Below are 14,480 nucleotides of genomic sequence, written 5' to 3' on the forward strand. Positions count from 1 at the left end.
ACACACACTTATTTCTGACCCATACCTTTTCCGGTTGTGATACAGTTCTCTCTTTGCTTTAAAAGGAAAAAAAGACTGTGCGGGAGACATTGATGGTATTAGAAGATGTGACTTTAACATAAAGAATGGTGATTGATCAGCCTTAATCACCGGGGTTTTACTGTAAGATCGCACAATTTTATCAGATGGAGCTAACATGATTAACGAAGCAAGAAAGTCAATTTTTGCACAAAATGGAAAGCTCATTATAAGTGAGGCTATTCCCACGACTTGGCCTAGTCTTTTCAAGCATGTAAAACGTGCAATATAATAATGCAGGTGTTTAGTAAGACGAGCTTATGATTGACTCTTATGCTACCTAGTCTTGTCATTAATGGATCGCGAAGGGACAAAGAGGGTTCCTTTTAAAAAAATCTCTTTCTGAGACCTCATCATTTTTTCAGAAGCTGGTACATTATGGATGTAAGAAAGGATGCCGCAGTTATTTTTAATGTGGAAAACCGGGTATTCCGTGCACTGCGATGTGTGCATGTGGTGGTGACTGTGAATAAACATGTTTTCTTGGCCAAATAGTAGTGATTTTAAATATTTTTTAATACTTTAGTGATTTCGTTTTGTTTTAATCAATTTATCCAAAACTCTACATCGAAGGAATAGATTGAGGACTCATCTTTGAAATGTACGTCATATTTTTACCGGAAGTGTCAACTTTATATCTAAACATTTACAACATGCTAGAATTAGTGGTTTTGGGGATAACTTAAAGCCAAAAGTTTAATGACCAACACAAAATAAAATCATTTTCTTTACATTTTGAAAAAAGTTGAAATTTGAATAAAAAAAATATATTTCTATGTCCCCCATTTTGGTTATTACCGGAAGTAAGGGTTTTTAAGACATATGTCTTATACATTCTAGCCATCAGAAGCACCAAAGAAAGGTTCCTACACAATGTAATGATAGTAGCAATACGTTAAAACACATTTCAATTACCCTCCCTAAAAAATGAGCTTATTTAAGTACAATGTCCGCCATGTGGGATTTTAACCGGAAGTGGGGTTTCTGAAGACATCTTATCTATTTAATTTATCCAAAAGTAGTAAAAAACAAAGGTCTGTACCAAATATTATGATAGAAGAATGATAATAACACATTTTTACACGCTAGCCTTCGATATTGGGCCGATTTAAGTATGACGTCCGCCATTTTGGATTTTACCGGAAGAGAGACATTTTTTTCAAATGCCTCCCTATCTGAAATAAAAGAGTAATAGTTGAGGAAGGTCTATGCCAAATTTCATGTTTGTAACAGGATGTGCACAATTTTTAACAAAGCTGCCGGACTAATAGGTGCTGTAAAAGGATTTTCAGCGGATTAATTTTGAAAATTAGCAGCGGCTTTATTTAAAAGAAAAAAGCAGAAGTCGAGTTGTCCCAGAGACATATGATCACATGTAATTCACATTCGCCTCAACTCGACCGATTCCGTACCCTCATCTAGAATAGAAGGAGAGTAGCGGATTCTACCGAGGATTGCCGAATGATGTAATTCATTAATCAGTTATGTTCTGAGCTAGCTTCCATTTGAAGCGAGTGGTTTACAGCCAGCATCCCCCAACAGAACCAAAAGGACTGATAGCTCGAGTTCCCCCTTGATAGTGTTGTTTGGGATTTTTAATTTATATACGTATCACGTATGCTAAGCCCACGTGGCTAAGCCGTGAGGCATTGTTCTAATATAACCTTAAGGTTTATGTACCCTTCTGTAGCCATTTTTGTACGAATTTTTCAAACCTCAATTGTATCAAAACTACAGATATAATGAATAATAGAGATAGGCCATTTAGTACATATTCCAAGGGGAAACTTGATACATAGCATTATGTTTTACTGTTTCATTGCATTTGATAGAAAAAGAGGACTTTGTGGCAAATAAATCAAGATTTTTATAGAAAATGCACAGCCTTTAATACAGAAATTTTCGTTATAAAATTTGAAACATAAGTTACTCACTTGATTTTCTATGATGTGCTAGTGTTTATTTTTTACAAAAAGTTCTAAGCAACCTGTAAATTCTAAAATACCTCCTGCTGAGTCACTAAACTCGAGCGCACCCTAAAAGGTGTACTTGATTTTGGCCTTACTTATATTTGTTTTAACCAATAACTACATTTATAAACTTGTTTTGAGGAAATCAATGCTAGCACTGCATGCAAAAATCATATATATACTAGTCATCAAATTGCCAAACATGAGAGTACTAGGATAAAGGCTGTGGATTTTCTATATAAATCTTGATTTATTTGCCACAAAGTCCTCTTTTTCTATTAAATGCAATGGAACAGTAAAAAATAATGCTTTGCATCAGATTTCCCCTTGGAATATGTACAAAATGGTATATCTTTATTATTCATTATATCTGTAGTTTTGATACAATTGAAGTTTGAAAAGTTCGTACAAAAATGGCTACAGAAGGGTACATAAACCTTAAACAGATTCTATTTAAAAAATCTACTGTTATAGTTTCGAAATTATTTTGAAGTTTGGTATTAAATAGTCTCATAGAAATATTTAACAATGCATTATAAGTCTCTGTAGCGTAAATAATATTGCCGACTGTTCCAGTGAGAGATCACTATACTAGCTTCAGTATGAGACTTCAGTCGCGTATAATACCCGGAATTCACACTAGTGATATCCGAGAAGGTTTGACATTTTCTTTTTGTATTCAATTTCCGGTTGTGAACCACATGCAAAAGTAAATAAATGTAAATGTGTCATGTTAAAACATTGCATCTTAGCTAGAATGTTTAACATTAACAAGTTACCAAAAAGAACAAATGTTTCAAGATCAAAAGCGCCAGAGTCATGACTTCAAACCCCGACCTGTAAAAAAAAAGTCTTAGTCCAAATAATTATGACGTTTGGCAAGGCTATTTTAATTTTTTTTCTGGGAGGAAGGCGTCCCAGAAAAAAAAATAGCCTTTCCAGCCGTCATAATTATTTGGACTAAGGCCCCGTTACATGTATGCTGTTATGCACAGGCACTTGTTTAAGTTGATTATTTAGGGAATCTCAGTACATGTCAAAAGTGAGTCCCCTTTTGGGATGTCATTGGAATCCGGGTCCGTTCGCCCTGATTCACGTTCGCCATACTACGTGTTCGCCCTGATACCTGTTCGCCCAGGGTCCATTCGCCCAGATTTTTATTTTTTTCTATTTGTTGTCCAGTCGCATAATTTTAAGTATTTGAACAAAATGTGTTATAAAGTTTGTTAACAAATTGACAGAATATTTATGTTGCCGCAATCATTTTCTCTTTGATTTACAGAGTAGAATTGGTATACAATGTATTTCTCTTTATTGATATTTGTTACCAAAATAATTGTATTCAGTCAATCATGAATGTATGCAGTATAACTGAGACTAGGACTGTCTCCTAGTATAATAATGAACTTGTAAATCCGTTTCATGATTTACAGTTCGTACATCATTGTGTTTATTAATTTCAAGCTGAATATTTTATCAAAACAAAACGTTTGATTTTTATTAATAATCCACCAAAAGACATCACAATAATCAGTGATCCGAATTATTTTGTCATTGAACAATTAACGATCCTAAACAAGCCATAAACTTTTAAATATTTCAAGAATATATACCATAGAAATATCTGAATAAGTTTTTTCAACTTCAATGCCCTGAATATCAATATTTTGTAGGGCGAACGGACTCTCTGGGCGAACGAACTCAGGGCGAACGTACCCAGGGCGAACATGTTATTAGGGCGAACGATCCCGATACCATGTCATTGCCCCCTCCCCATCCCATAGCTTATGGATCCACTAATGCTAAGGGTTAAGTTTGAAGAGTAGATATGGTCATGACATGACATTTTTTTTTCTGTGACAAGTGTCCCCTGTGTTTGATCCAATAAATATAGCACACATGTAATTTACATTTACAGCATAAAAGGTAAAATATTTGATTTCATTTAAAATAATGAAAAGTGTATTTGTTTTGTTTTTTTAGTGGCAACAACTTGGATAATGATATTCACAAAATAAATCAGGAATTTGAACAAATACCAACCAACCTACATTTATGTACAATGACAATGTAGGCTTGTAAAAGTTTTACCAGGTGTTTACAAATTTCTTCATTGCTACATTGTACATGTAGATAGACCATATTCCAGTTCTTTGTATGAACAACTACATCTTACTGCAACTTTATAACAAAAGTGTTGTGACCCCCTGCGTAGGGTGAAACAAACTAATTTTTTTTCTCAGGGTCCAAAACAATTTTTTTTTCCCATCAAAACTGGAAACAAACTTTTTTTTTCCAAAAAAAACCATAGGCCCCCCAGAAAATCAAATGGTTGCTGCCTAATTGTTTAAAAACCTTAAATAAATAAATTTGATGTATTTATTGTCTTCTGATTGGTTATAATTAAGTACAAATGTATTACTACTATAATTTTCAATGTTGTCAATTTTAATGGCGACACACCCACTCTGACATGTCTGACGTGTTTTCATACGCCAACATTTGTGAACGTTTTTATTGTTAATATGAATAATATAAAAAGTTCTTTGAGCCTTATTTTTGATTGAAATTTATTTATAATGACATGAATGAATGTCAATGATTTATTTGAATTTATTGAACCATAAAATAAATTTTTGACTCTTCACATTTTACTTAATCCTCTTCCATGGTCTTCGCAGATTATTCAATGTGAAGAGTCAGAAATTAATTTTATGGTTCAATAAATTATAGCGCCATTCATTAAATAACATTTTCTTTCGTTTTTAGGTTTAAATAGAAAAGTGTTGTATATTAGAAGTATCCATGGCAGAGTCCGACTCCATCCCATTATCCATGTTATGGAGGTTTTACGTGTATGCCATTCATGGTTATGTTACAGAAATCATGTTCACAGCTACATGGGAATTCGTTATAAATCAGAACTGGAAATTTCCTGGTAGCACTAGTGTATGGGCTTTACCTATATATGGATTTTCTACTCTTATGATAGAACAGATGTACTTAAGACTTGTTGAGAGGAAGATTCCGTTATTAGGCAGAGCTGTTATTTATACAATCTGGACATACTGCTGGGAATTCAGTACAGGCTTTATTCTGAAGAAGTTTGATGCTTGTCCATGGGACTACACTCCTTTTGAAGGAGATTTTATGGGACTAGTGACACTCGAGTATGCCCCATTATGGTTTTTTGGTAGTGTATTTTGTGAGATTCTGATAATTAAGTATACAAGAATGGTGTATTGGGGTGCTCCTGTAAAAGCTGACAAAACTAAACAAAGTTGATAAAATTACACTTTAGGTTTATCAATATTTTAGTATTTTTAGTTATAAAATTGCCTAGGTACAATGTATTTGTATGCTTTACATGCATGTTAATTTGACAATCGTTAAGACATGGTTTTTTTTATAAGCAAAGCTCAATTCATATAAACAAAGCTCAACTCGTGGAAGTATTTTTTTAATGGTGGAAGATTATATTTATATAAATTTTTTACAATTATTTTTATACTGTAACTCACTTCCCACAATACAAGTGTAGGAAACTAGGTTTCATTGATTAAGAAGTGTGACCAAGTCATCAATTTAGGTAATAAAATTGACATGATTGAGTTAATGAATTCAATGTAAAGACCCACTTTACAAGAACTTTAAGCATGTTTAGTGGAATGCTTTGGGGTTCAAGTTTGAATAAATCTCAATAGAAACTTACGCATCCTGTATTCAAAATATCTACACCTATATCATGTGTTTTGAATTACTTATAGGCAATTTTATAAGACTTCAGGAAGCTCAATGCTTATCTATCCACTTGCAAATACCTAAATGTATATCGCACACACATGACACACACAAAATTTATTAAGAAATAATTATTCAAAGTTTAATACGAACATTATTCAAAGTTTAATACGAACATTATTCAAAGTTTAATACGAACATTATTCAAAGTTTAATACGAACATTATTCAATTAATCATTTAACTTTTTTTCTCAGGGCACAAAACATTGCCATTCATCATAATTTGGTGATTTTACAGTGCATTATGATTTATTTATTACATGTATATTTAATTTTTTCAATTCTATATATTATATAGTTGGCAGGATCTCAAACAATTTAGCTTTCTAGTTTTAATAAATGTTCTATATTAGGTGTAAGTGGTTTTAGTCTTTTATTTGTGATATTTTTATATTTCAAGTCTTCAAGACTGATATTATTTTTTTCACTCATCCACTTCAAATGATAAATGTGCCAAAATGAATTTGGTGGACCAATGACTTAATGTAAATTATTGCGAACCCAATTGTACCTTTCCATAGATTCACCTGATATTTACCTGTCCATTTAAACTTTTGGCAGTTCATTTGTCCCATTGAACAATTACAACAGGTATTGTTCTCTGTAGTTTATTCACTACAACCTTCTTCTACTGAGAGAAATCTATCACTCATTTAAGGTTAAATGGGCAGGTAAATGCCTGCAGGTATTAAAATCTATGGGTTCGCATTAAAAGGGTAAATTTGTATGGCAACTATTTATCTAAGGGAAAAATTAAATTAAGAATTAAGAAGAATACATGTATGTTTTTGAGATAATTTAAAGACGGTTCTGAACAATTTGAGGTGCAGTCTAAACAAATTACTATACATTAATCCATTATTCATGTTCTATTTCAGTTACATGTATGAAGATTATCTATTATAATTTACACAAGAAATTGGGTACTAATTGAAGCAGATAGAGAAAGGGGCAAAAAATTAACCTTTCCTCAAAATAGGCTGATCTTTATTCATGTTATTTGGCCATTTAATATTTTGCAGTTTTAAGTTAAAGTCTGATTGAAAATATAACTATGAATATTTTCTGTTCTCTGTGAAATATAGTCATGAATAACTATTTCTTTAATAGGAATTTAAAAAAAATTCCTAGAATCTGTATTATCATAAGGCAACCATCCGGTGATTTATTTGTTGCTTCAAAGAATATGTTAATATATATTTGATCTTCTGAAAAGAAGTTTCTCTGATTTTTTTTTAATTAATAAACATGCTATATAATTTGTTACTGTCAGAACAAATATTTATATATACCCTTGATTGATTTTGTCATGCAAAAAAACTTCAAATATTGTTCCAAAATATTTCTCTACATTTGAAATTAATGTTATAAAGGTACTTGTTTTCCATGAGACCATTATGTATGTTTCCCATACATTTCATTTATTATCTTTTTTATCAAATCACATTTACAATAAATTCAAATGTTTGTCTGAGAATAGGGCATTACTAATATTTTGGCAGGTAGAAATAACAGTATAGGAACATATATTTTAACTCCTATTTGATGTAATCAGCTGATCCATTTGATCAAAGAATTGCATCCTAAACTTGTATGATAATAAAACGCACAAAACAATGAATCTTTTAAGGTGTCAACAATTGAAAAAAAAGATTTTTTGGTTTACCTACAAATGAAAAAGATTTAATTAAAAGTTGTATACCAAATAATGTACATTCCACTATAAACTGTCTCAGTATTTTAAAACTAATGTTACATGTACATGTATTTTTACCTATGCAGTTTTGAAAGGAATAGTTTGCAGTGTCAACTTTGTACTTGTTTTTGTTAAATATATTTGTTGACATATATTAATAGATGTATAAAAATTACAAAAAAATGATGTCACGAAATTAATAGAAGTTAAAAAGCATTGTTACATTAATTTGATTTGAAGCTTATGCACAATTTGTGATCAATTTGCTGTGGTATTACTGTATTTTTTGTTTTTTGTTTTTATTTTAACAGATAAATTTGTGTGCCAAATCCGAACAAAATGATTTTGAAATCACTTTATAATGTAGATTTCTGAAAACCTCAAGATACTGTCATGACCAGACAATAGGTATTTTTTTAAGCATTAGGAATTTTTCAAACAAAATGATGTATGAAAGCAACTGTTTAATTTTTTATAGAAGAGAAATCAATTTCACTTCACATTATGGTTTCTTGACTTGGTTGAACTCTTCATACATGTACAAAATGTACGTATCATTTGTAAAATTAATGATTCATTAAGAAAGGAGGGTCTATGATTTCAATTTTGCAAAGATAAGATTATGCATTTTTACATTTTTTCTTTATTTTTGACAAATTCATTTGATATTCATGACCTGTTTTTGTTCATAAGAAAAATGTTAATGTTTCACTTATTTTTTTTTAAATAAAATACATAGTAATGAGCTCTTCACAAAATAATATTTCTAGTTTTTTTTTAAATTTATTATTTGATGATTTTTGTGTGGGTGCTTGAATGGTTAAAAAAGTGCTTTAATAACTTGGATCTCTAGTTTTGGCATTTTTTTATGATTTTTGTGTGGGTACTTAAAGAGTGACCAATAGTTTACTAATAGTTCTATTTTTTTGTTTTTATATATATTTTTATGATTTTTATTTGGGTGCTTAAATAATTAAATATACTGTGATACAAGTTATTTTAAAAGATTACATATATTTATACAAAACAAATGTTTACATATACATACTAAGACATTATACAAATGAAAGACAGCGTTATTATTCCATTATATTTTAGAGGTATTGATTATTTACTTATGCATTTTTTTTGTCTTCTTAAATTCAACAATAAAACATTTAAAAAAAATATTGATATTGCTATTTTGCCTCTCCCTCTATCCAATAATGGTTCTTCCTGTTTTCCTCCATAATGCTGCCTCCCCCCCTACGCTCTATTATAAAGACATCTTTTGACATCTTTAAGTGGTATAGTGGGTGCTCATTTTCACCATATCTTTCCATGTTTTCTACAGTTTATGTTCAGGTCTATATGTTTTTGAAGTATACTGATATTTCTATATGAAGATAGCTTCAAATGCAAAACATTCCTAAGCTTGAAAACATGTTTGTTTGAAAATAATCATCTGTAAAGTTAGATTAAAAATTACCTGATGTTTTGTCAATGGGGGACACATATTCGCTGTTTTTACACATCTATTTAAAACCAAATAAATGCAGCTTTATATAATATTTATCAAATAAATTTCATTAAAGATAAACAGCAGACCTTTCAAAGGTGTAAAAAACAGAAATTTAGGCCAATCAGTCAAAAAATTACTAAAAAAAAAATACTTTGAAAATTCTGTTTTTCATTCAGGAAAATGACCAAAAATCGTTGGCGGTTTTTGGCACTTTGCAGTAAGTGCCGTAATTTTTTTAAGTTTAAAAAATAATTATATTTGTTATAAAATTATAATTTATCGGCATATTTCTTTCATTTCAGCCATCCTTTGCAGTTTTTAAAGCAATTGCTTTCATGCCGTCGCGTATGGCCATCTTTGTGACCCAGATCAGAGACTCCGCCCAGATCAAGCCATAGTATTTTGTTAAACAGGCTCCTGGTCTGTCATTCTTAAACACCTATGTATGTTTTCTAATGCAATACATAGCTTGAAACTTTTGAAAAACGTTAGTGGATTTAAGAAAGTTCAGCATACGTTCTTGTAGATGTATTTTTGTATTTAGGGGGACAACCGTTTGACTATCAAAAAAACATAGACGTCCGAGTGAAAAAATGCATTTTTATACCTGCGATTCCGTTTTCCGTTCGTACGATGTTTCAACAAAATATGGAATCATTTCAGTTGTTGATTTAGTATTGAAAATTTGACTGAATTATCTTTTATAATATACGGTTTTATATGTTTAATTGGTGTTTTTTTAAGAAAGAGGTCAGGTGCTCTTGTTCATTCATAAAATTGTCGTTCATTCATAAATTTATCGTAAAATCAAAATCACTACACAGGTTATCAGGTTATACGTAGTGTCAAATGATTACCTGTAATCTAAAAATAGACAAAGTTAACTGACCTATTTTGTTGATTTGTTTGCGCAAATAATTTGGAGGAACGAAACCCTTGTTAAAACACATAACAATAAGTTTGTTTTCCTTTTTTGTCATAACTCCGTAAGATTTATCGATCACCTTACTAATGAAATGGACCCGTCCAAACGTGATAGATGCCAAGTCCAGATGAAGAGATATTTACAATTTGGAATTTTCTAGTTTCATAGATTAAAAAAGGTCATCCTTTTTGGATATCATATTCAAAACTGGGTATGCATGACAATTGATGAAACCATTATCCTCGTCTTTCCAATGGACGAGTCTACTACGTTTGTTGACCCGCGACGGTCCACCGTGTTTGCAATTTTATTTCACATGTTTTCAAAATATTGAAGATCATTTTCACAATGTTTCCTGAAAATTGGATAAATATCAAAGCAACTTAGAGCTGTTTGTTCTTGTTCGTATAATGACGATTTAATGTCATGTTTGTCTGTGATGGCCCCTCTTTTCGGGATTGCATGAGAATTATAGTTATCTCGTACCGCATGAGGATGACACATATCAACTGAGCAATAATGTTTGGGACTTAGTTTTTAAGAAATGATGACAAAGTAGCATTATGAAAATATTTTTAGTCAGCTGAAATATATATTTATTTTTTACATGTTTATGTCTTGTAAAATATTTTGTTTCTTTCCCGTTTTTCAACATTTGCGTCTGGAAAGTTGAAATGTTTTAACTGAAGTGTTAAATTTAAATTAATTATGAAAATTAAATCAATAAAGGAAATTATTGCCCAGTTACAAACACTACTAGGGGATAATCCATAATAATTTCTCTTGGAGTTTATATGTTTCAGCACATGTATATTTGACCCCAACTTTAGCCTGGTAAACGTGTTGTCTCCTTGTGAAATATAAAACATATTAAAAATGACTTTCTGCTAAAGTCTTTAATTGATATAAAGTTAAAACCTTCTTAATTCTCACTAGACAACACTCCTGTCATGTTTAATTCTTAAATATATGTGGATGAAAAAAAAGTCCTCAAAACATAAACATGACAGCAATTGCTTTTACAGCCTTTCAGGCTTTGATTAGACCTCAAAATCATAAAACGGCGAATATGAGCCCCCCCACTCTACCACCAAAAGTTTGCATTTGAAAAATATTTATGTCTTCATCAAATTGTTATCCAATATCAAAAGGATATCTGAATAGACCACTTCTGAGATCGTTGCATTTCCGCAAATAAACATATAGAAAAGAAGATGTGGTATGATTGCCAATGAGACAACTGTGCGCAAGAGACCAAAATGACACAGACATTAACAACTGAAGGTCACTGTACAACCTTCAACAATGAGGAAAGCCCATACCGCATAGTCAGCTGGTTTTACTGACAAGCATTCATACGTTTGGGTGTATTGTCACTTCCTTTCGGTGTTGAGCAAGCAGTAAAAAAATAAAATAATGTTGCATGTGGAATTTGAACTGATAAACTCAGTGTTGAATGGCTTGTGATACAGTAGTTGCACTACTTAGACCACTCGACCAACCCCCTTTCAAGTTTTATGTGTTAGGGTAATATCTTTAAAAAAATAACTGTCATATAAGTAAGAGGATTAGCTAGCTATAAAACCAAGTTCAATCAAACATTTTCTACCCAAGGCGATGCCTATATCAAGTCAGGAATATGACAATTTTTCTCCATTAATTGGATGTGTTATTAGAGCTTTTGATTTTGACATTCGATAAAGGAATTTCTGTTTTGAATATTCCTTGGAGTTTGGTATTTTTGGTATTTTACTTTTTTTCATCAGTTTTCTTTGCTTGAAGGATTTTTGTGAATGATCAATTTTGTTTTTAAAAGAATACATATTTTCTACCTTAAGAATAGATTACCTTAGTTGTATTTGGCAAAACTTTTAGGGAATTTATGGTCCTCAATGCTCTTCAACTTCGTACTTTATCTGGCCTTTATAACATTTTTGATTCGAGAGTCACTGATGAGTCTTTTGTAGACATGCGTCTGATGTAAATATTTAATTTTATTCCTGGTATCTATGATGAGTTTATATGCATGCAGCAAAGCAGGTCCAGACATTGTATTGGTCTGGTTAAATAACATACTCAAATGATCAGGTTACCAGATGAAAATACTTGTCATACTTCATCATTGGTTGCCAAGATTAGTTTTTTTTGCTTTGCATGTTTTGATTTTGTGTCTTGGATGGATATGGATACCCCCATATCTTTATTTTTCTATGGTTGAAATGATGTGAACTCACAATTATTATTTCCTTTAATGAGCACAAATAATAGTCTACTTATAGTAGAACTACAACAACAACAACTAATATATAAAAAGTTTCATTGACTCCAGGAGTGTACTGATTATGTATTACTAATTAATAAAGAAAATCAACAATAAGAAATGTAAGTCAGTTATCTCCCCTTCTTTAAAATTTCTTCAAAGGGAGATAAACGTAATGTTAAAATTTCGATTTTATTCTAAGGTACTTTTTTAATTTTTCCATCTTAGTTTTTAACTTCGAAAAGGGTGGATATCTAACTTTTTGTTATGAAATCTTAAAATTATTAATCAGAAACAAATTGATTAACTTCTAACAAATAGGAAATCAATGCACCCACACTACATTAACAACATATAAACATGCAATTGTAAATTAATTATTAGTCATTTTAAAGTTTGTGATAAAATAGATGTATAAAACACGTCTTTTTCAATTATTCTCAAATTCCCAGAATTCATTTTCAGGCATTTACCCCAATCACCAACTGATCACTGGAGAAGTTTTTCATTGCATCTAATATTTTGGCAGATGAAATATGTTAAAATAATCTTTATAACATCCAAATCGGGTCAAATAATTTAGTTCATGTACATGAAAATATCACTCCAAATTAATATAAATTACAGGATTAGTGACATTTTTGAAGCCTGGTCTGATCCTTGATTTTTTAATTTCACAAACATGAGATATTTTAAAAGTCCTAATTGACCAATTAGCGCTCAAATAATTCAACAGGATTGAACAAATCCTTGGTTCCCCCCCAAAAAAGTATAAAAATATATTTTTATGTGTATATCTTGTACAAAATCTGAAGAGCTATTAATCAAAAAATATATTAGTCTAAAATAAAGCTGTATTAATTACATGCAAAAGTTGTATCAAAAGGATTTTTTTTGCTAAAAGTAAAATTAAAAAGATTCAAAAGGATTTTTTTTTGCTGTAAGTCAAAATAAAAAAAATCTAAACAATCGTTTCAAAAATGTAAAATAAAAAATCAGAATTATTTCCTACAATTGGTGACATCGGTGGTATAAGGAATAAATAGGAATGTACAATGCAAATTCATGATATTTTGTTCAAAATATAAAACAGTAAATAACAAAAAACATTTGTTCTATATGCACCAATTGACACAACATAAACATAAATATATGTAAATGACCAGATCCCAATATTAAAGTTACATGTAAAAATAACTTTTTACAAGCAAAACTATTCTTGTATTAACAATTTTCTTGCAAGGAATCAATTCTATTTAAATTTGTTCAGTTCTATGAATCATGAAAAAGTTTATTACTGTAGTTTAAAATCTAAATACCTAAATAAACTGCTTTGATATCTAACCAAGGAAATTTCATTCAACACTTATTGCTTTAGCAGCTCCTATACAGTTATTAAAATAGCAAGGAATAAATAAATTATTAGCAGTAATACAAAAGAATCCCAGACATTAATGTACAAAAGGGAATTGTTCTATCATATTTTACGAGAGCAATTTACAATAGTGAAATAACTCAGGCAAAAATATATAGCTTTTCCAACTATCAAACTTCTTGATAAGAAGAGTGAATTTAAGAGTTATTTATTGTGACTAGATCCACAGACATCAAAACAGAATTAATCCCTCGCAAGAAATTTTTTTTTTTTTTTTTCTCTCTGTTAAAGAACATCTGTAGCACTTGATATTTTTACAAATATACTCAGTAAAACTAGAGGCTCCAAAGAGCCTGTGTCGCTCACCTTGGTCTATGTGAATATTAAACAAAGGAAGCAGATGGATTCATGACAAAATTGTGTTTTGGTGATGGTGATGTGTTTGTAAATCTTACTTTACTAGTCTTGCTGCTTACATTTATCTCTATCTATAATGAACTTGGCCCAGTAGTTTCAGTGGAAAATGTTAATAAAAATTTACAAATTTTATGAAAATTGTTAAAAATTGACTATAAAGGACAATAACTCCTTAGGGGGTCAATTGACAATTTCCGTCGTGTTGACTTATTTGTAAATCTTACTTTGCTTAACATAACTGCTGTTTACAGTTTATCTCTATCTATAATAAAATTTAAGATAATAACCAAAAACAGCAAAATTTCCTTAAAATTACCGATTCAGGGGCAGCAACCCAACAATGGGTTGACCGATTCATCTGAAAATTATAGGGCAGATAGATCTTGATCTGATTAATAATTTAACCCCGTGTTGGATTTGCTCTAAATGCTTTGGTTTTTGAGTTATAAGCCAAAA

The 14,480-nt window shown here is 30.7% G+C and overlaps 1 protein-coding gene across 2 annotated transcripts; it reads left to right on the forward strand.

Annotated features, from left to right (window-relative positions):
• Window positions 1-2,743: 2,743 nt before the first annotated feature.
• On the forward strand, window positions 2,744-5,885 carry LOC134701429 (transmembrane protein 229B-like). Of its 2 annotated transcripts, none has more exons than XM_063562580.1 (2): window positions 2,744-2,767; window positions 4,818-5,885. In XM_063562580.1, the coding sequence occupies exon 2, from the start codon at window positions 4,854-4,856 to the stop codon at window positions 5,331-5,333; it is 480 nt and encodes a 159-aa protein (XP_063418650.1). In that variant the 5' UTR covers window positions 2,744-2,767; window positions 4,818-4,853; the 3' UTR covers window positions 5,334-5,885. The 2 variants fall into 2 exon arrangements, with proteins under 2 accessions (XP_063418650.1, XP_063418649.1); XM_063562579.1 differs by having other exon boundaries at window positions 2,745-2,757.
• Window positions 5,886-14,480: the final 8,595 nt, after the last annotated feature.

The sequence above is a fragment of the Mytilus trossulus genome, unplaced genomic scaffold, assembly GCF_036588685.1.
Source record: "Mytilus trossulus isolate FHL-02 unplaced genomic scaffold, PNRI_Mtr1.1.1.hap1 h1tg000244l__unscaffolded, whole genome shotgun sequence".
NCBI lineage: Eukaryota > Metazoa > Mollusca > Bivalvia > Mytilida > Mytilidae > Mytilus > Mytilus trossulus.